Genomic DNA, 22,093 nt, shown 5'->3' on the forward strand with positions numbered 1-22,093 from the left:
ACAACAAAGCATCTAGACCAAATCTTTGTTGGAAGAAAATTAAGTAAAAAATGTGATCAGGATTAAAGACTAACATGATGTCTCAATTGTATCACCCCCTTTTAAGGTTTCAGTGGCGTCTGTAGCTATCTATTTTATCAATACCCTTTCATTTCATCTTGCTGCAGCACAGCGCCATAATTGCTGAGCATTGCCATAAGATCCAAAACCTGAAACCAGACAGTGTTCAGTTACTGAGCGAAGGACCAAGAAGATCAAGTTGAGTCATTATCTCATCAATATCCAGATACACACACAGGAATCACAGGATAGTCTTTGAGGGCAGAAGCCCTGGCTAATCCTCCCCATCTTCAATCATACCAATGTCAATTCTAATATCCCAACTCATACAATGAAAGGATATTTATCTTGATATACAACACAGGAGACCATTTGGCCCAATCAGTTTCTGCTGGCTGTTTGAGGGAGATAACTAATTAGTTCTTCTCCTCTTGGTCTTCCCCCATCACCCTGTCTGCAAAGTTTCCAATTTTTGAAACTTGAACTCTGGGATTAAGATCCTCATGCTCCTCTGATGTAACCTGACCAAGGATTGAACCAGGGGCTAGGAGCAAATCACTGCTGTTATGAAGAGACATCAAATTTGGAATTTTAGCTTGCTGTCTCTCCACAGATGCTGCCCGATCTACTTTGATTTCCAGTATTTGCTTGCTTTTGAACCAGGATCTATCCCAGCCAGGAGGGACATATCATAATGGACTATAGATCTCCAGTGAGCATGCAGCAGAAACTTAACTGATGTGCTTTATTTTAACTCCTATAAAGTATCAGTTACCACCTTGTGCATTTAAATTAAAATTTTAATCCTTGTTTTCAAGTACCTGGATGGCCTTGCCCTCTTCTTCATCTCTGTAAATCTCTTCTAGACCCGGAACCCTTTGAGATATCTATATCCTCCAAGTCTGTTTTCTTGTGAATCCCTGGCTTTAATTGCTTAACAATTTGTAGCAATACCTTCATCTACTTCATTCTGGAATTCCCTCCCTAAGTCTCTGACCCTTTTTTGAATGAACAATTTACATATCTGGGGAGATACAGCGAAAAATAAATAAAAACCAAAAGAACTGCGGATGCTATAAATCAGGAACAAAAACAAAGTTACTGGAAAAGCTCAACAGGTCTGCAATGAATCTGTGAAGGAACAGACCTGGAACGTTAACTCTGTTTTCTCCTTCACAGATGCTGCCAGACCTTCTGAGCTTTTCCAGCAAATTTGTTTTTATGCAGTGAAAAGTGTTCAGTCACCAACATCATTTTGAGGTACACAGGAATAAAAAGAAAGTACTTAAATAGAGTTCATCTTCATTGGCCAGAATCCCAAACATAGCTATAGGACTTCTGCAAGGTCCCCTGGTCCAGGCCTACTGCAGCCAGGGGTCCTTGTTCTGGATCTACTGCAGCCGGGCGTCCTCGCTCTAGGCTTACCGCAACCAGGGGCCCTGGCTCTGAACCTATCATAGCCAGGGGTCCTCGCTCTAGGCCTACCGCAACCAGGGGCCCTGGCTCTGAACCTATCATAGCCAGGGGTCCTCGCTCTAGGCTTACCGCAACCAGGGGTCCTGGCTCTGAACCTATCATAGCCAGGGGTCCTCGCTCTAGGCTTACCGCAACCAAGGGCCCTGGCTCTGAGCCTATCATAGCCAGGGGTCCTCGCTCTAGGCTTACCGCAGCCAGGAGTGTTCTGCTCCACTACTGTAACCAATGCCATGTCACCATTCCAGGAATCCACACATCGAGCCTGGAGTCACCGCCGACACCAATCTGGCTTCCCCACCATGTCAAGAAGATGAAGAAAAGAAAAAGAAAAATGTCGAAAAGCAGAGGGAGAGATACAGATTGTGGTTGGCCTGGAGCAGACAGGCTCAGCCTGAACATTGCCTGCCATGCTAGCACCACCATCTGGGAGATGAAAGTCTTTTAAAATCATTGGAGCCTCTCTCTTTGACCATGATATTGATTGTCTTTGCTCATGAAGCCCGGTGTTAAACAATCCTTTAGCTTACCAATGAAGCTGCTTGAGGCTTTTGAAAAGCCCTGTTAAAGGTGCTATATGAATGCAAACTGTGGCTGAATTGAAATTTCACCAGCTGTCATGGTTGGATTATCCCCAGAACATTAGCCTGAGTCTGTAGACGACAATACGCTTTTGCTTTTCAATGAGTTGTTGTTTGGGTACCAGTGAGATACCCAAACACAGTCAATCTGAACCTAAAGGGAAAACCCTGGGGACTCTATACTTTAGAACCTGGCTCTGCGTGGCAATCGATCCTGCCAGCATTTCACAATCACCTTCCAGGAACCATGATACAGCCATGTCAGCTGATACTGAGGACACTGGCAGTGACATTGGCTTTGGCCTTGTAAACTTCAGAAATGTTTTCGGGCAGAACACTATTTATGTTTTATTGTCATGTGCTCAAGTACAGGAGTACAGTGAAAAGCATGCAATATCACCATTCCCAGTGCCACCTTAGGTAGAAAGGTACCGAGGTACAAAATCTGAGGTACAAAAATAGAGAAATAAGTTTAACATTGTGCTGAGTCTCTCCCACCTATTGATACTGTTATTGGCTCCAATGTCATGGGATGGTGGAGATGAAGGGAAGAAAGAAGAGTGGGAGAAAATGCTGTTAATATTGGAAAGACAAATGCAGCAGATACATAGGAACTCCATCGCCTGCAAGTTGCCTCCGTGTCATTTGTGACTTGGAAGCATTATCGTCGTTTCTCCATCGTCTCTGGGTCAAAATTCTGGAACTCTTTTCCTGACAGCGCTGTGGGTGTCCCTGAACCATGTGGAATGTTTAACTTAAAGCAACAAAAAGAAATAAAGCATCATTGGAGGGTTTTAGCTATAAAGAGAGGCTGAATAGGCTGGGCTATTGTCCCTGGAGCGTCGAAGGCCAAGGGGTGACCTTATAGATGTTTATAAAATCATGAGGGGCATGGATAGAGTGAATAGTCAAGGTCTCTTTCCCAGGGTGGGGGGAGTCCAAAACTAGAGGGGCATAGGTTTAAGGTGAGAGGGAGAAGATTTAAAAGGGACACAGCACAACATTTTCACACACATGGTGGTTAATATGTGAAATGAGCTGCCAGAGGAAGTGTAGATGCAGGTACAGTCACAACATTTTAAAGACATTTGGACAGGTACACCAGTAGGAAAGGTTTACAGGGATATGGACCAATGCAGGCAAGTGGGACTGGTTTATTTTGGGAAACTTGGTCAAGGTGGACCAGTTGGACCAAAGGGATTTTTTTTCATGCTGTCTTACTATATGACTCTATATATCAAATTGAAGTTAGTGTTGGTGATCATGAAGCTATTATTGTTATTAAACATTCATCTGGTTCATGAATTATTTAGAGGGAAGAAAATCTGAAGGTTGTGGAAGGTGCTGGATAAATGCAAATTATTTTATTTATCACATTTTAATGGTGCTTTTCACTAATATGCTATATGGAAGGATCATGCAATGAGTACCTCAGGTTGTAGAAGATTCCAAAAGCTGTATGTACTCAGCATGATGCAAGTTTGCTGCATATGGAATGAAGCTGGAAAGGTCAAGATAAAAGGCCATGTGAATATATAATGATCAACAAACATTTTGTTAAACACACATCTGCAGTTTTGCTGGTGATGATTCTGATGTTAGAAATCATTAACTGGGCAACAATGGTTTTCTTCCATCAATCCAATTGAAAAGGATCTTTAACCTCAAGACTGTTTCAGAAATTGTAAAGGGTGCTTCACCCACCCCAAAATGCTTTAACTTAAAGCAAATAAGAAATAAAAAATAATTAACATTGTATTTTCTGATTCAGGGCCTGCTTTTTCTCACTGCTGTGCAAATCTTGACTGTTATTAAAGAGAAGTCTTTGGGATGACACCAGAATATTTTGCCTTTTCGAAAACCTTACGGCTGCTGTCTTGTCAGACTTACTGATTTGTACATTTATGATTCTCTCCCTCTCCTTTAACTTGGCCCACCATGTCCTGGGATGTCAATTCCCATGCACCAATCTCCTGTTGACACTTTTCCAAGTGGGCATTTGTCTTGTATCAAACCCTTTGATGGGTGATGTGTATTACAGGCAAGGCCAGCATTTGTGGCCCGTCTCTGAGTGGCTTGATCGGCCATTTCAGACGGCACATTGCTAGAGTCACATTTAGACTAGATCAGGCATCCTCATAGCCAATAGGGCTGCTGAATAATTACAGTAATCAATCTCTAGTGAGTAGTCTACAAGACACCCAGATATGATGTGCAAATTTTTGGGAACAGTAGGTCCATGCCACTCATTCCTCCCAAGCTTGCTATGCTTCACACACGACAGGAATAGACCAGAGTATCAGGGACAGGACTAGCAGTCGGGGGAGGTGTGAGCAGACTGGTAAGACCATTGGAGAAGTGTACTGGGGACCCAGGTTTGATTCCATCGTGGCAGATGGTAGGATTTGAATTCAACAAAAAACCATCTGGAATTAAGAATCTAATGATGACCATGAACCCATTGTCAATTGTCAGAAAAACCCATCTGGTTCACTAATGTCCTTCAGGGAAGGAAATTGCCATCCTTACCTGGCCTGGCCTATATGTGACTCCAGAGTCTTAACTGCCCTCTGGGCAATTGGAAGGACAATAAAAGCTGACCTCGTCAGTGATGCCCTCTCCCCATGAATGAACAAAAAAGACGTAATCTAGAGCCCAAAGCAAATATTCTGGGCACATGGGGCTTGAATCCCACCAAAGCAGATAATGAAATTTGAATTCAATAAAATTCTGGAATAAGAGAGTAAGCTTAATGGTGAACCTGTAATCACTGACAATTGTAAAAACCCATCTGGTTCACTCATGTCCTTTATTTCTCTCCTTCCCTGGTAACTCCAAGGTTGCAATAATGTGGTAGACTCTTAACTGCCCTGTGGGCAATTAGGGATGGATAATAAATGTTGGCTTAGCCAGTGACACCCACCTCTCATGAACAAATAAAGAATTGTACGACTGTGTAAATGACAGGCCGTAACTTTTCAAACATGCTCTGCCATTTGATTAGTTAAATGCTGTCCTACCACCAACTCGACTTTCCCACCTCTATTAGTGCACAAAGAACAATTGGATTTCTGTCTTGAATATACTTAGCAACTAATTTCAACATCCCTCTGTGCAGAAGAATTTCTGACGTTTTAATCAACGTCATACAGAATATAATTTCACATTTTTGACACTGGTATCATCAATGCATGCACTAATCTAGTAATTAGACAAGACACTGACTTGGCACAGTCAGTGCCAGTGTGAAACTGTGCCTTAGCAGTGGTAAAGCGGAGGTCACTGAGACAAGATTTTTGTAAGTCAAGGTTGTGGGTTTTTTCATAATCTTTGGAACCCTCTTCTTCAAAAAGCAGTGAAAATAGCATCTTTAAAATCTGTTTAAAAAAGATAGATGGGTACTGATAAATAAAGGAGTGAAATGCTATTGGGGGGACAGGCAGAAATGTGAAGTAATCAGATCAGTCAAAATCTAATGAATGGCAGAGCAAGCTCTAGAGGCCAAATGGTTTACCCCTGTTCTGTATGAGCTGACCTGATTGAAACATTTAAGATTCTTAGGGGATTGACAGGGTAGATGTGGAACGATTGTTTCCCTTTGTGGAAGAGACCAGAACCAGGGGGCATAATCTCAGAGTAAAGAGATGTCTGTTTAAGACAGAGATGAGGAATGTCTTCAATCAGAGGATAGTGAATCTGTGGAATTCTTTACTGCAGAGGACTGGAGAGGTTGGGTCATTAAGTATATTCAAGGCTGAGATAGATTTGTAATCAGTGAAGGAATCGAGCGCTATGGAGAAAAGGCAAGAAAATGAAATAGAGGATTGTGAGAAATTGCTGGAAAAGCTCAACAAGTCTGGCAGCATCTGTGGAGAGAAATCAGAAGTTCTGATTTACAGCATCTTTAGTTATTTAAGTTTTTATTTAGAGGATTATCAGATCAGCCAAGATCTCAGTGAATGGTGGAGCAGACTCAATGGGCTGAATGACCTACTTTTGCTTCTACATCTCATATGTTTAGGGTCTAACTGGCATGTTTGTCTGTACAAACAGAGACTGAAAAGAGTGTGGTTTTCCGAGGAGTAGTTGACAGGCATGTCTTGGAGTGACCTGGTGATTTTTGGTCTGAATAGAAGGCGGTGATTAAAGAACGACACCAATAAAAGGACATTAGCCACCGAAGTGATAATACCCAGACAGCCACATTACTGAAACTAACAATCACACCATGCACCATTTACACTGCCCTTGGAATCCACAATGATAAAAAAATGATAAACCTCATACTCAGAGCCATTACTTGAAGTCATTATCATTCACCAAACAATGGAGTGAATCGTATTAGGGATCTATTAGAAGCAGCTACACACATAGTTAACATTAACTGGAACAAGGCCACTAAGGTGAACCCATAACAGGCACTTTGTGTATTGGAACAACAGAAAGGGACTCAAATGGGTCACTTTTAGAGCCTGTCAGTGTACACTTTAAAAATTCAATGACCACATCAACTTTTATGTGTGTAAAAATGAACAGACTCTTACTACCTGCTTAGATGATTCCTAGTGTCAGTATGTCCTCAATATTTTTAAAGATGATAATAAACCATAGTGTTCAAAGAGAATAAAAACAATAAGGCTGCTAAGATTTCTTTTTATCCTCTGTGCTGCTTACAGAAGTGTCGTGGAGATTAATCTTTACTTCCAGGAGACTCTTGCAGGTTCGACAGCTGTTCAGGCCTGACCTCGCTCCAGAATCAGTATTTGGCTGATTTCCACCATTAGTCACTAGGTGGTAACTGGGGAGAGGTGTCTGGGATCTAGCTCAACAGCTGGATAGTCAGGGACATGCTCAGGAGTTCTGCAGCCGAACGAAAAGATATTTCTATGAAGTAAAACGCCTCTTAGTGAGGTCAGTTTTATGACATTCCACAAGAGGAGTCAGTGAGCAGCAATCACACATCTCAGAGATAGTAGGAACGTCTCGTTGCTGGAGGGTCATGGATTCTAGCCCCGCTCCAGAGACATCATTGCATGATCTACGCTGAATATTGACTATCCTTTGTAGTGACGTACATTCAAAGTAAAATGCGGTGAAAAGTGTGCACTGTCGCTCGTGCATAAGCACCATTGACAGAATAAAATAAAGAATGATAACTTAAAGAGAATCCAACTTTCCCTCTTTGCTCTGCTCCGAGCTGCACCAGTCTGTGCCATACTGCTGTCGGGGGCCTACTCCGTGTGGAAAATGAGCCTCGTGCCAGGTCTCACAGGCTGGCACTGTAATGCAATGCTGCAGGGCTACTGCACTGCCAGAGATATCATTTTTCGAAAGAGAAATCAACCCAGGGACCAGATCTTGTCCTCTCAGGTGTAAATGATTTAGTGCATGGCACTATTTTGAAGAAAAGCGGAGGTGTACACCCTTACAATCTTAATCCCTCAACCAATATCAGTAAAACAAACTGCCTGGTCATAATGACATGGATGTTTGTCGGAGTTTGCTGCGCACAAATTGTTTGCTCAGTGTCCCACATTGCAACAGTGGTTACGCTTCAGAAATACTTCAGAGCTTGAAAACACTTTGGGGGATCTTGAAAACATGCAAGGTGCCGTTTAAATGCAGGTGTCCATTTTTGTATAATACCAGGGTTAATTCTACACAAAGTAGCTACTAGCCTTTTCAAATTGTAAAACAAAGGAGCAATGAGTAAATGAAGGGCTTCATTAACTGTGCAGCTATCTTCCTCAGTAAACTTTAAGAATTGTGTAGAAATTCAGATGACAATAGCTCACCATTAAGATATTTTGATTTACGGCCAAAATGTAAATGTATAGACAATTGGAGAATAGTTTACAATTCGCTATCTTTTTTATGTCTCAGTGAATGTGACTGTTTCTTTGTCTTTGCTTTGTGTGGGTGTATTTTGCTATCTCACTGAACAAGTCACATGATGGTTGATTAGTCCTTGCCAATAAATATACATTGATAAATTACTAGATGAACATTACCCTCCCTTCCTCACAGAGAATGAATTTTAAATTATCACTCTCTTAAATAGTCACTCATTCTAATTCTACCTGAAGATAACAGGGCAGGGCATTCTTTTCATTCAAATTTGAAATGACATAAAAACTCAGCTTTAGAAGGGGGGGAAATACTCCAAATTCCTCAAAAACTATGATGTAATCTTGACCACTCTATTGAGATTGACCCTCTAAATGAATGGTAACCTTTATGCCACACACCCACTCCGTTCCCAATTTCCTTTACACCACTCCCAACTCTTTATCTTCAAACACCCCTGACCTATTGTTAAAGGCTGACATGGTGTCATTTTTCAATCACTGTCCTCTGGACCATATTCTATCTCACAGTATAAGAAATATATTGAAGGCCATTCAGTACAATCAAGACTGACATTTTTGTTTGATTAACCTATTTTTCTAACCAACCTGTTCAGTGATCCTGCAGCTGTACAAGGTGCTGGTGAGGCTACACCTGAATTATTGTGTACAGTTTTGGTCTCCTTACTTGAGAAGAGATATACTAGCTTTGGAGGGGGTGCAGAGGAGATTCATTCGGTTGATTCTGGAGTTGAGAGGGTTGGCTTATGAGGACAGACTAAGTAGGCTGTGACTATACTCATTGGAATTCAGAAGTATGAGGGCAAACTTATCGAAACATAAAACTATGAAGGGCCTAGTTAGATAGAAGCAGGGAGGTTGTTTCCCTGGCAAATGAAACTAGAACTAGGAGGCAGAGCCTCAAAATAAAGGGGAGCAGATGTGGGGTTGAGTTGAAGAAGAACTTCTCCTCCCAAAGAATAGTGAATCTGTGGAATTCTCTGCCCAATGAAGTCGTTAGGGCTACCTCATTGAATGTTTTAAGGCAAAGCCAGATTTTTGAATAGTAAAGGAATTAAGGGTTATGGTGAGTAGTTGGGTAAGTGGAGCTGAGACCATGAAAAGATCAGCCATTTTCTTATTAGATGGCAGAGCAAACTTGATGGGCCAGATGTCCTACTCCTATTTATTATGCTCTTATTATACCTGTCCGGAGCAGGTGGGACTTGAACCTTGGATTCCCAGTCCAGGGATAGGAAACGTTACTATTGTACCATAGAGGGCCTATGCCACCATTCAGTAAGATGACCTGATACCTCAACTCCAATCTTATGTCTTGTGTTCATATTGCCCAATTCCTTCAATTTCCAACAATGTATTCGTTTTAATCCCAAATTCAATCAACAACTGAAACCAGAGCTTTCCAAACATTCAAAGCTTCTTAAAGTAACTTCCCATCTTAGTCTGGAATTGCCAACTCCATTATCCTGAGATTATGGAAACGCAGCTCTCTGCTTTGAACTATTTTTATATTTTAAAACGTTGACATGGTCTTTGCTTCAATCACTAACTGCAGAAATGTATCCACAGACTCACCTCTATCTTTATAATAGAAGGTTCTCATGTTCTCTGTCCCAATGCCCTCATTTTGAATCTTTCATCTGTTTCTAAATCTTTCAACAGCCTGTCTCCATCTACAATGTTCAGCTCTTCACAAATTAAACTCCTATCAAAGCACCCTGTAATTTCTTCGATAACAACAAAGCAGTGACCTTTTTCAGTGCTGTATTTTTATGAGGAACACACACCTATTTTAGACATTACTGCATTGTTTCCTCTGCATGGTTACCAATTTCAAGATTCTCATGCAGAAAATAAGAAGAGAGTTTTTCTCTCAATGATTGTGAGTGAGATTCTTAATGAGTACTTTGCATCAGTATTCACTGAGGAGAGAGACATGACAGATGTTGGGGTTAGGGATAAATGTTTGATTACTCTCAGTCAGGTTGGCATAAGGAGGCGGGAAATGTTGGGTATTCTAAAGGCATTAGGGTGGACAAGTCCCCAGGTCCAGATGGGGTCTATCCCAGGTTGCTGAGGGAAGTGAGTGAGGAAGTAGTTGGAGCCTTAACAGGTATCTTTGCAGCATCCTTGAGCACAGGTGAAGTCCCGGAGGACTGGAGAATTGCTAATGTTGTCCCATCGTTTAAGAAGGGGAGCAAGGATAATCCAGGTAGTTATAGGCCAGTGAGCCCGATGTCAGTGGTAGGGAAGCTGCTGGAGAACATACTGTGGGATAGGATCTATTTACATTTGGAAGAAAATGGGCTTATTAGTGATAGACAGCATGATTTTGTGCAGGGAAGGTCATGTCTTACCAACTTGATAGAATTCTTTGAGGAAGTGACAAAATTGATAGATGAAGGAAGGGCTGTAGATGCCATATACATGGATTCTAGTAAGGCATTTGATAAGGCTCCCCATGGTAGGCTGATGGAGAAAGTGAAGTTGCATGGAGTCCAGGATGCACTAGCTAGATGGATAAAAAACTGGCTGGGCAACAGGAGACAGAGAGTTGTAGTGGAAGGGAGTTTCTCAAAGTGGAGAATTGTGACCAGTGGTGTTCCACTGGGATCCGTGTTGGGACCACCGTTGTTTGTGATATACATAAATGGTCTTGAGGAAGGTATAGATGGTCTGATCAGCAAGTTTGCAGATGACACGAAAATTGGTGGAGTAGCAGATAGTGAAGGGAACTGTCAGAGAATGCAGCAGAATATAGATAGACTGGAGAGTTGGGTGGATGGAGTTCAATCCAGGCAAATGTGAGGTGATGCATTTTCGAAGATCCAATTCAAGAGGGAACTATATGGTAAATGGAAAAGCCCTGGGGAAATTGATGCACAGAGAGATCTGGGTGTTCAGGTCCATTCTACCCTGAAGTGGCAATGCGGGTTGATAGAATGGTCAAGAAGGCATATGGCATGCTTTCCTTCATTGGGCGGGGTATTGAGTACAAGAGTTGGCAGGTCATGTGGCAGTTGTATAGGACTTTGGTTCGGCCACATTTGGAATACCGCATACAGTTCTGATTGCCACATTACCAAAAGGATGTGGATGCTTTGGAGAGGGTGCAGAGGAGGTTCACCAGAATGTTGCCTGGTATGGAGGGTGCTAGCTATGAAGAGAGGTTGAGTAGATTAGGATTATTTATATTAGAAAGATGGAGGTTGAGGGGGGACCTGATTGAGGTCTACAAAATCATGAGGGGTATAGACAGGGTGGATAGCAAGAAGCTTTTTCCCAGAGTGGGAGACTCAGTTACTAGGAGGTCATGATTTCAAGATGAGAGGGGAAAAGTTTAAGGGAGATATGTGTGGAAAGTTCTTTACACAGAGGATGGTGGCTGCCTGGAATATGTTGCCAGCGGAGGTGGTAGAGGCGGGCATGTTAGCATAATTTGAGATGTATCTGGACAGAGACGTGAAAGGGCAGGGAGCAGAGGGATACAGATTCTTGGAAAATCGGCGACAGGTTTGGACAGAAGATCTGGATCAGCGCAGGCTTGGAGGGCCTGTGCTGTAATTTTCTTTGTTCTTTGTTCTTTTGTGATCCTGGTAAAGACCAGTGGAAGAAGATTTAGAACATTTGAAAGGAAATTGAACGAATAATCAAAACAGAGACACTTGCCGTGTGACAGATAATACGAACTGCAGATGTTGGAGCATCCGAGATAACAAGGTGTGGAGCTGGATGAACTCAACAGGCCAAGCAGCATCTTAGGAGCAGGAAGGCTGATGTTTCAGGCCTAGACCCTTCATCAGAAAAAGACCCTTTTCTGATGAAGAACCTAGACCCAAAATGTCAGCTTTCCTGCTCCTAAGATGCTGCTTGGCCTGCTGTGTTCATCCAGCTCCACACCTTGTTACCTCACACTTGCAGTGTGAATGTGAAAGAGCAGGGAGGAGTGGAACTGATTGAAATACTTCTTCACTGAGGGGAGCTAGTTGCATAATGGCAATGTCACTAGTCATTGAGAGATGCACTTTAATGGTTGGGGGACATGGCTTTAAATCCTGCTCCTGCCATATTGGAATTTATATTGATTTAAAGCAATTAATAAAACCCCAGAGTTGGAAGCAAGCCTCAGTGATGGTGACTGTGATTGTTTATAGAAACCCATCTAGTTCATTAGTCATAGCAGTATAGAATCCCTATAGTATGGAAGCAGGCCATTCAGCTCATTGAGTCCACACTGACCGTCTGACGAGCATCCCACCCCCCACTCTATCCCTGTAATTCTGCAATTCTCTTGGCTAATCCCTACACGTCCCTGGATGCTATGGGCAATTTAGCATGGCCTATCAACTTACGTTGCACATCCAACATCCTTACCCAGTGAAATAACTCATACTCTGTGAGGTCCAGCTGGCTGATCTTATTACAATCACTACACTCATTCTGGCCTCTACCTAACTGCAAACCCCCATTGAAGTGGATGAATGTAAACTGCCCTCTGAGATGGCCAAGCAAGCCACTCACTTCAGGGACAATTAGGGATAAGGGTAATAAAAAAAGCGAATATTAAGTTCACAGCTATGAGATCAATGACAATATTTTCTCTTTTTAATGTAAAACAAAGAAATATAGATGCTAGAAATTTGAAACAAAAACAGAAATTGATGGAGAAACTCAGCAGGTCTGGCTGCATCTGTGAAGAAAGAAACAGAGTTAATGTTTTGAGTCCAGTGACCCTTCATTACAGGAAAGGTCGCTGGACCCAAAACGTTAACTCTGCTTTCTATCCACAGATGTGGCCAGTCCTCTTGAGTTTTCCAGCAATTTTTGTTTTTGTCTCTCTTTCAGTGTGTTGCTTGATACCAAGGAGAACTTTCCTGCACTTCCCTGAAGTATAAGCTCATGGTATTTTGGACCCTTCCATAGAAGCAGGCTAGGCTTTGGTCTAAAATGCAGTACTATCAACATCTCAGCGAGAGTGTCAGTCTGAATTATAAATTCAACTCTAGAATGGAATTAAACTCTCCGGATTCTGATTCTAAGGCAAGAGTACTATCTGCTAAGTGAAGGAGACTTTCAGCTTTGTACAAATGATCAGTGTCATCCCGTTTAAAATACAGCAAAACACCAAAAGGATCTGAAAGTGCTTTGATAATACACAATGGTTTCAAACCAGAACACAGTTTTTGTCCTTGTCTTGTTATAGGATGATTGAGCACTAGGTGGCAGTGGAGAGACTTGTGGCCCTCTACTAAATTATCCTGGCAGCACTCGGTGAGACCAATATACCGCATTGAGTCATGACAGACACCCCCACTTTTAGCCACAATAATCCGTAAAACCAACAAACAGAAAAAAATCACCCCATCCAAGTATTTTGATTAATTTTAAAAAACCCACTGGAATGCATTACAATGCTTAAAATGCTTGCACTTTACAGTAAAGAATGGTGCGAGGCAGGGCTGCAGTTCAAAAAGCTGAATGCTATTCTCTCTTGACTTTTCTATCTGTAATGAGCTTCCTGCATAGTCTTCCTGTCCATTTGTCATCTTGCATTTTTTTTATTTTAACAATGCATTAATCTTTTAAGAGAGGGTGGGGGTCTGGAAATCTAAATCTAAGGAACAGCAGTTCCCTGAATTGAATGCATTTAAAGGCCAGAAGGAGACTGTTCAAGCCCCATCTAATTCACCTGACTTCAAACAGTCTCCTTCCTCATCCCAGTCCTGATCCTCGTCAGCACCTTCCTTATCCCAGCCATCCCACCCATCTTCAACATCACCAGGGTGGTACAGTGGCTCAACAGTTAGCACTGCTGCCCCACGGTGCCAGGGACTTGGGTTAAAATCCACCCTCAGGTGACTGTCTGCGCGGAGGTTGCACATTCTCCCTGTGTCTGTGTGGGTTTCCTCTGGGTGCTCCAGTTTCCTGCTGCAGCCCAAAGATGTGCAAGATGGGTGGATTGGCCATGCTAAATTGCCCATAGTGTGCAGGCTAGGAGGATTAGTACAAGGTTTCAGGGAGAGAGTGGGGGGAGGGCGTGGGGGGGTTGGGGGCACGGTCTCGGAGGTTGTGCTTCAGAGGGTAGAACATAGAACATAGCACATTACAGCACAGCACAGGCCCTTCGGCCCTCAATGTTGTGCCGACCTGTCATACCGATCTCAAGCCCATCTAACCTACACTATTCCATGTACGTCCATATGCTTATCCAATGACGACTTAAATGTACCTAAAGTTGGCGAATCTAAACCATTGCAGGCAAAGCGTTCCATTCCCTTACTACTCTCTGAGTAAAGAAACTACCTCTGATATCTGGCCTATATCTTTCACCCCTCAATTTAAAGCTATGCCCCCTCGTGCTCGCCGTCACCATCCTAGGAAAAGGGCTCTCCCTATCCACCCTATCTAACCCTCTGATTATTTTATATGTTTCAATTAAGTCACCTCTTAACCTTCTTCTCTCTAATGAAAACAGCTTCAAGTCCCTCAGCCTTTCCTCGTAAGACCTTCCCTCCATACCAGGCAACATCCTAGTAAATCTCCTCTGCACCCTTTCCAAAGCTTCCACATCCTTCTTATAATGCAGTGACCAGAACTGTACACAATACTCCAAGTGCGGCCGCACCAGAGTTTTGTACAGCTTCACCATAACCTCTTGGTTCCGGAACTCAATCCCTCTATTAATAAAAGCTAAAACACTGTATGCCTTCTTAACAGCCCTGTCAACCTGGGTGGCAACTTTCAAAGATCTGTGTACATGGACACCGAGATCTCTCTGCTCATCTACACTACCAAGAATCTTACCATTAGCCCAGGATTTTGCCTTCCGGTTACTCCTACCAAAGTGCATCACCTCACACTTGTCCGCATTAAACTCCATTTGCCACCTCTCAGCCCAGCTCTGCAGCTTATCTATGTCTCTCTGCAACCTACAGCATCCTTCGTCACTATCCACAACTCCACCGACCTTAGTGTCGTCTGCAAATTTACTAACCCATCCTTCTACGCCCTCATCCAGGTCATTTATAAAAATGACAAACAGCAATGGACCAACACCGACCCTTGCGGTACACCACAAGTAACTGGTCTCCAGGATGAACATTTCCCATCAACTACCACCCTCTGTCTTCTTTCAGCAAGCCAATTTCCGATCCAAACAGCTATATCTCCCACAATCCCATTCCTCCGCATTTTGTACAATAGCCTATTGTGGGGAACCTTATCGAATGCCTTGCTGAAATCCATATACACCACATCAACCGGTTTACTCTCATCTACCTGTTTGGTCACCTTCTCAAAGAACTCAATAAGGTTTGTGAGGCACGACCTTCCCTTCACAAAACCGTGCTGACTATCCCTAATCAATTTTTTCTTTTCTAGTGTGGACTCAATGGACTAAAGGGCCTGCTTCCACATTGTAGGGATTCGAGGATTCTTCATTCTAGTCTGAGCCTCTTACCTCGTCAGCATGTCCATAAGAAATAGAATCAAAAATAGGCCATTCAGCCCCTTGAGGCTTCTCTGCTATTCAATAGGATAATGGCTGATCCAGCATTCCTCACATCTACTTTTCCTGCCCTTTCCCCATAATCTTTGACTCCCTGACTGATCAATAATCTATCTCAGCCTTGAATACACACAAGGACTCTGCCCCCACAGCTCTGTACCAAGGAGGTCCAAAGACTCATAGCCCACTGAGAGAAGGAATTCCTCTGCATCTCAGGCTTAAATTGTCACCATTTTTGTCTGAGACAATGCCCTGTGGTCCTGAACTTTCCCATGGGGAGATATCCCCACAGCATTTACCCTGTCAAGCCCCTGGAGAATATTTTCCTATTCCTTTTGTATTTGTTTATTTTCACCTGAAAAGCAGTTCAGTTAGTCATTTCAACCATTTCTCGTGGGAGAGCGTTCCACATTCCCACCACCCATTGTATAAAAAGATTCCTTCTGAGTGACCAGCCTGATTCATAGTGGTTATTATTTATTTTTGCTCTTCTCAGCAAATGGGAATACTTTTCTTCAAACCCCTCCATTATTTTAAGGATCTCTATGAAGTCATTGGTGCATCAGCCATTTCTCTTTCAGGGCCAGACTGCTGTATCCTGTCCTGATCGATATAGACTCACAGCTCTGGGAACATCCTTACAAATGTTAAAACGTTTAGTTCCTCCCATCATCCTACTCCGTTTTACTCCTCCAGGTGCAGGCTTTTTTTTTGTGGTGGTAGATTCTTAACAATGCAGGACTATCAGTGTGATCATGTATAAATTGATAGTTTGTACAGAACTGTATCGTTCAGCACTAAGTGTTAGAGAGATCTGGTCACCCTAATCTCTTTCTGTTGCTCTGGTTGGCTGGTTTGGAATGTGGAGTGATGCCAACAGTATGGGTTCAATTCCTACACTGGGTGAGATTACCATGAAGGACTCTCCTCCTCAAACTCTCCCCCTTGTTTGAGACGTAGTGTCCCTCAAATGATCACTGGTTATTTCTCTCTTTCTCTCTCTAATTAGAGAGCAGCCCAATGGTCTGGTAATACTAATATGACATTACCTTTCACCGCACAGTGACCAGCAATCAGTGGTGGGGACCTCACAGAATGGAAGAGGTGGCAGATAGAAGTTGAGTACAGACATAAGCAAATATATTTTGGTTTGTGTTTTTTTTCAAACAATCAACCTTGGATCCTGCTTTCAATTGAACATGCAAACATAGGAATAAGGAACAGGAGAAGGCTTTTCAGCCCCCAGAGGCTGGTCTACCATTCAGTAAAATTGTGATTGTAAACTCAAATCCATGTTCTTGCTCACTTCGATTACACCTCACCTGCCACCACCCCCCATACACCCCAGCTCCCACTTAACAGGAATCTCTCTAACTCTTCCTAAAAAAGAATCGAAGACACTGTATCCAATGCCTTTTGGGGAAGAGAGTTACACAACTCTCTGCACAAGAAACAAAAACACTGAGAAATCTCTGTTTTAAATGGCTGACTGCTTATTTTTAAACAGTGAGACCTGGTTCTAGGTTTTCCCACAAGAAAAAAAATCCTTTTCACACACCACCATAGACAGCGCCTGTGGGATCTTGTATGTTTGAAATATTCTGGGAGTGGTTACTCAATCAGGGCAGAATGGCACATGATATCTTCACAGTCAAATACCAACTCACACCTCTCCCAACCTCCTCCAACGCCTGTAACAACAATCATTGGCGAGCCCCTGTGGATCCATCCCCCAACAGGAAATGGCACATTTATTGGAAGGAAGTAAAATCTGATTCAACATGTTTCCTGTGTTGCAGTGTTGCTTAATGAACTAATAGCTGCCACCTCTTCCCTGCTGAATAAGTCACCTGATAACATTCGTCTTGTTTCTCTTTCCGGTTGAACTGTGCTCAGCTGGGCACTGGATCATTCCTTCATTAAGCGAGTGACAGCAAACTGCTAAACACACAAAGTCGATGCTGGGCAGGCAGATAGGGACAAGCTTCAGTGGCCTGTTTGGTCCTTTGTCGTCCCTTCACTTCTGTTATATTCATAGGCAGGATGGATCTTGATAGGAAAATGTCCTGCTTTTAATCGGTAAGTCATCTTAACTTGGAGGCTTAAGCACAAAGTCTGGGCTGATACTCCCTGTGGAACACTGCGGGAGTATTACACTTTTCTGGATGAGAAGTTAAACTAAAGCAAGCTGTGTTTCCAATACTAAAACAGTGTGACTACATCTCAGAAACGAGGGGTCAGTAGCTCAGTTGGCTGGACAAGCTGGCTTGAGAGACACAGGGATGGGTTCAATTCCTGCACTAACCGAGGCTGCTGTGAAAGACTCTCCTTCACAAACTCTTCCCCTCATGTGAGTTGCTAATAAACCACCACCAGCTCCACTCTTCTCTAGCAATCCTGGAATGTGGTGACTTTGCCTTGAACTTCATCAGCTGTAAATCCTCTTGGGATGAGCTGAGGTTGTGAAAGTTGGAAGAGGGCAGAATAAATATTCCAAGGTTGCCAATAAAATGGAGCTGATGAAAGCAGCTGACCGCAGCAAGATGTGTCTGCACAGATCCTGCTGACATCACCACATTCCGTGCACAGGACCTCAGCAAGTGTGCAAGCACAGACTGCCCCGCCCTTGTGCTGCCTTGGCCACTTTGTGCACCCTGCCCAGGTTCCTTGCGTCGGTTCAGTCTAGGACATGGGGCTGGGGTGAAAGCAGTCGCTTAGAATGAAGGGAAGCCTCAAACAGCCAAAATCTTACTGTGTGTGTAACCACCATCTGATTACATTAGCAGTGTCATCTTTCTGACATGCAGCTGCCACTCTGCCCCTGGGTGGTGGCATCACAGTGTTCTGGTATTCGCGACAAAGGCCGGCCCTTATTGAAACACAAGACAACATGTCAGCTAATGCAGCAATCCCTGCACTGGACTGGAGTGCCAGCCTAAATTAAATCCTCAACTCTCTGGAGCGAGACTCAACCCCACAGCTTTTGACTATGAGTTGAGAATACTATCTACTAAGGTGTAGACATTGGAAAAACATTCAGCCAAGTGGACCTCATAGAGTATGAGTTTCCTGATTGAGGCTGTTAACCTGGTCCACTCAGGGAGTCCTGGCTGACAGATTAAAACAGGAGTGTCAGTGTTTCTGCTCAATCTAGGAGCCAGCTCTGAGCTAGCAGTGTCAGAGTCATGTACTATGCATATGTAAATAAAGGGTGGTTTGTTGAAGGGATTTCGGCTTTGTGGAGTTATTTTGCAAGGTTTGAAGGGCCCTTGAACAAGAAACTGACCAAGTTTGTGAAAAGTAACACAGGCATTCAAATTAATGAAGAACTATTGCTGAGATAATGCCAATTTTTGGATTGAAAAGCCTGTAAGTACAAGGAGCAAGAGAAGACTGGGGAGAGCCAGAGGGCTTTTGTGCCAAGGGAAAGAACAGATTACAGTGGGAGAGTAAATGATGAGTTTTCATTTCAACACATTGAGGATGAAGCAGGCAAGAAGAATGGCATGTTTGCAATATAATGCATTACCACGGGACAGGTGGGTTTGTTTTGTGGTTGCTGAGGAATGCTTGCTTATATACAAGCGAACACAAAGAGGTGCTAATATCAACACGTCCTGACAGTTCTGTCTTTAACTGGCTCGTGTGAGGAATGGAAGGAATGCTGGTGTGTTGTGGAAACAGCTTTCCCCAATACTGTCACAGCAGGTCGTGCTGTGGATAAATTTCTCTTACTGTGAGATCAGTCAGGCTGTCGATTGAGCTCCTGGCGATTGAGGCAGAGATCACGTCAATGTTAAGGAATTGATTAGATAGTTGGTGAAAGGAAAAGAGAGAGAGATTAATTTTGGAAATGGAGTGGCCACAAGGTGTTGGCTCCTGTAAAGGACAGAGGGCAAAGAGATCGTATGGGTTCCTGATCTACTCTGACCCCACGTCCGCAGTGTTGTTTTAATTCATTTAGAGGATGTGGGCACTGCTGGCTAGGATAACATTTATTGCCCTTCCTTAATTACGCTTACCAAGGTAGTGATGAACTGCCTTCTTGACCAACTGCAGCCCATCTGGTGGTACACACCCAGAATGCTGTGGGGATGGAGTTTCAGGATTTGAACCCAGCAACACTGTAGGACTGGCAATACATTTCCAAGTTGGGATGGTGAGTGGCTTGGAGGGTAATTTGCAGGTGGTAGTGTTCCCATGTACCTTCTGCCCTGTCCTTCTCAATGGAAATACTCGTGTGTTTGCAAGATACTAAATATGGGGTTTGATGAGTTACTGCAGGGTGTCTTGAAGATGGGACACCCCACTGCCACTGAGTGTCAGTGATGGAGAAAGTGAATGTTTTTGGCTGTGATGCCAATCAAGTGGGTTGCTCTGTCCTGAATGATGTCGAGCTTCTTGAATGTTATTGGAGCTGCACCATCCAGGCAAGTGGGGAGTATTCCATCTCACTCCTGACTTGTGTCCTGCAGATGGTGGTCAGGTGTTAGGGAATCAGGAGGTGAGTTGCTTTCTGCAGAATTCCCAGCCTTTGATCCACTCTTGTAACTATTACATTTATATGACTAGTCTAGTTGATTTTCTGGTCAATGGTAACAACGAGATGTTGATGGTGATACCATTGAATGTGAAGCATTGATGGTTAGGTTCTCACTTGTTGGAGCCTGACACTAGTGTGGCATGAATGCTACTTGCTACTTGCTACTTGTCAGCCCAAAATAGCAGGTCCACAGGCATAACCTTCCAGGAGGTGACTTCCAAACCAGTTACCTTAAACCTCATTGTCCTATAAAGGGTGGCTTACAGGCTTCCCTTACTCCCCATCTGAGGTGTGAGTAATGCCCAGGCTGTGAGCACAATGACACTCCAACCTGAAGGCACCTCATTTGCCAATGTAGAAAAGGTGAAATGAATTGGCTCGAAGGGCAATTGGTTTGAAGGGAAATCTAGAAAAGAAAATGAGTGCAGCCTTCCACGCCCTTTGGTGCAGTGACTGGGTCTCCTTTCCTGATGGGCTAGGAACGTGGCAAGTCTGAGGCTGCTCTAACTGAGCCTGCAGCCTCAGCAAACATTAGTCTGTTTTCAAAATTTATTTGCAGTGTTACTGTCTGGGCCAGCGTCAGGGATCATAACCCTAACCCTAAATTACCTGCCATTGAGAAGGTTGTATTGAATGCCTTCACACCACAGGCCCAGTGCACCCACAATAGGAAGTTCTAGTTTAACCCAGCCACAGGTCCAACTCACCAGCGGGTGTAGCTCGACACACCAGTTTTGGGAAATTATTGCCAGTGGAAGAGGTCCCTTAATTGCACTAATTGGCTGCTTCCTGCACAGAGCAGGTAGAAAAATTAGCTTATGCATCTTTGAATAAATCCTTCCAAGGTGGGAATGTGTTAGGGAGTACCCTCTGTCCTTTTATTCAAATCCAGATTTAGCATCATATCGTCATTAGATCTTCATCAGTTTGAATTTTGCTGCTACCTTTTGCAATCTTTGTCAGTGTTCTGCTCTATAAAACTTCAGGTTCACTTCAGACCTTGCCTCGATGGATAGCACTGTCACCTCACAGTCAAAGTTTTGTGTGTTCAGGTCCCTTTCCAGCAACATCAGAATATAATTTAGGCTGACATTTCAGGGCTTGCAGGATGAAGGGAGTGCTGCACTGCCTGAGACGTCATTTTACATTTACATAGCACTTTTCACAACCTTAGATCATCTCAAAAGGATTTACAGCCGTACTTCTAAAGTGTAATCACCATTGATTACAGCAGCCAGTTTTCACACAGAGAACTCCCACAAATGGCAATACAATAATGACCAAGCAATCGATTTTAGTGACAAAAACAGAAATTGCTGGAGATACTCAGTAGGCTTGGCAGTATGTGTGGACAGAAAGCATTTCAGGTCCAGTGACCTTCTTCAGAACTGATTTCAGATCAGAAAAGGTTAGTATATGTATGCTAAAGATAGGTTGGGATGGTGGTGGAGGGTTTACGATAGGTGGGTATGGAGAGCAGAGAGAGAATAGAAGAGGCAGACCATCAAAGGGGTAAAGGTCAGCCTAGGACAATCAGTAGTTGCAAATGGAAACATTAGTGGCTGACAATGGGTTGGTTGTGGTAAGAGTTCACATGACACAGCCTGGTGTGTGGGAGTTAGGGTAAGGACAGGGGAGAAGATGATCAGGCCCTACAATTATTGAATTAGGTGTTAAATCCAGAAGGCTGCGGAGTTGCCAGGCAGAAAATAAAGTGTTGTTCTTCCAGTTTGTGCTGAGCTTTGCTGGACCACTGCAACGAGTCATAGAACACGATGTTGGCTAAGGAACAAGGTGGTGTGTTCAAGTGGCAGGCAGCTGGAAGCTCAAGGTCATTTTTGCAGATGGAATGTAGATGTTCTTAGAAGTAGTCACCCAGTCTACGCTTGTCTCCCTAGTGTAGAGGAGACGTCATTATAAGCAGTGAATACAATCGACTAGATTGAGTGAAGTGCAGGTATTGTTGCTTCCCCTGGAAGGTTTGTCTGGGGCCGTGGATCGTGAGGAGGGAGGCAGTAAACAGGCATGTATTACTCCTTTGTGATTACATGGGAAGGTGCTG

At 43.3% G+C, this 22,093-nt stretch overlaps 2 protein-coding genes across 5 annotated transcripts in view; both read left to right on the forward strand.

The window, feature by feature from the left end:
• The window catches only part of klhdc8a (kelch domain containing 8A), a 39,029-nt gene that overhangs the window by 15,966 nt on the left and 970 nt on the right, over window positions 1-22,093 (forward strand). For 2 of the 3 annotated variants that reach the window (XM_048552931.2, XM_048552933.2), the window contains exon 5: window positions 1,782-4,512. The exons of the other annotated variant lie outside the window; for it this stretch is intronic. In XM_048552931.2, the coding sequence (XP_048408888.1) occupies window positions 1,782-1,981 (200 nt within the window). In that variant the 3' untranslated portion in view covers window positions 1,982-4,512. Of the gene's footprint in view, window positions 1-1,781; window positions 4,513-22,093 lie in introns of those variants that run through there. 3 annotated transcript variants of the gene reach the window in all.
• nuak2 (NUAK family, SNF1-like kinase, 2) overlaps window positions 17,409-22,093 on the forward strand; it is a 50,545-nt gene continuing 45,860 nt past the window's right edge. For both annotated transcript variants that reach the window (XM_048552927.2, XM_048552930.2), the window contains exon 1: window positions 17,409-17,567. The gene's annotated coding sequence lies outside the window, so the exon portion shown is untranslated. The remainder of the gene's footprint in view (window positions 17,568-22,093) is intronic.

This window comes from Stegostoma tigrinum, chromosome 21 (genome assembly GCF_030684315.1).
Source record: "Stegostoma tigrinum isolate sSteTig4 chromosome 21, sSteTig4.hap1, whole genome shotgun sequence".
Classification (NCBI taxonomy): Eukaryota; Metazoa; Chordata; class Chondrichthyes; order Orectolobiformes; family Stegostomatidae; genus Stegostoma; species Stegostoma tigrinum.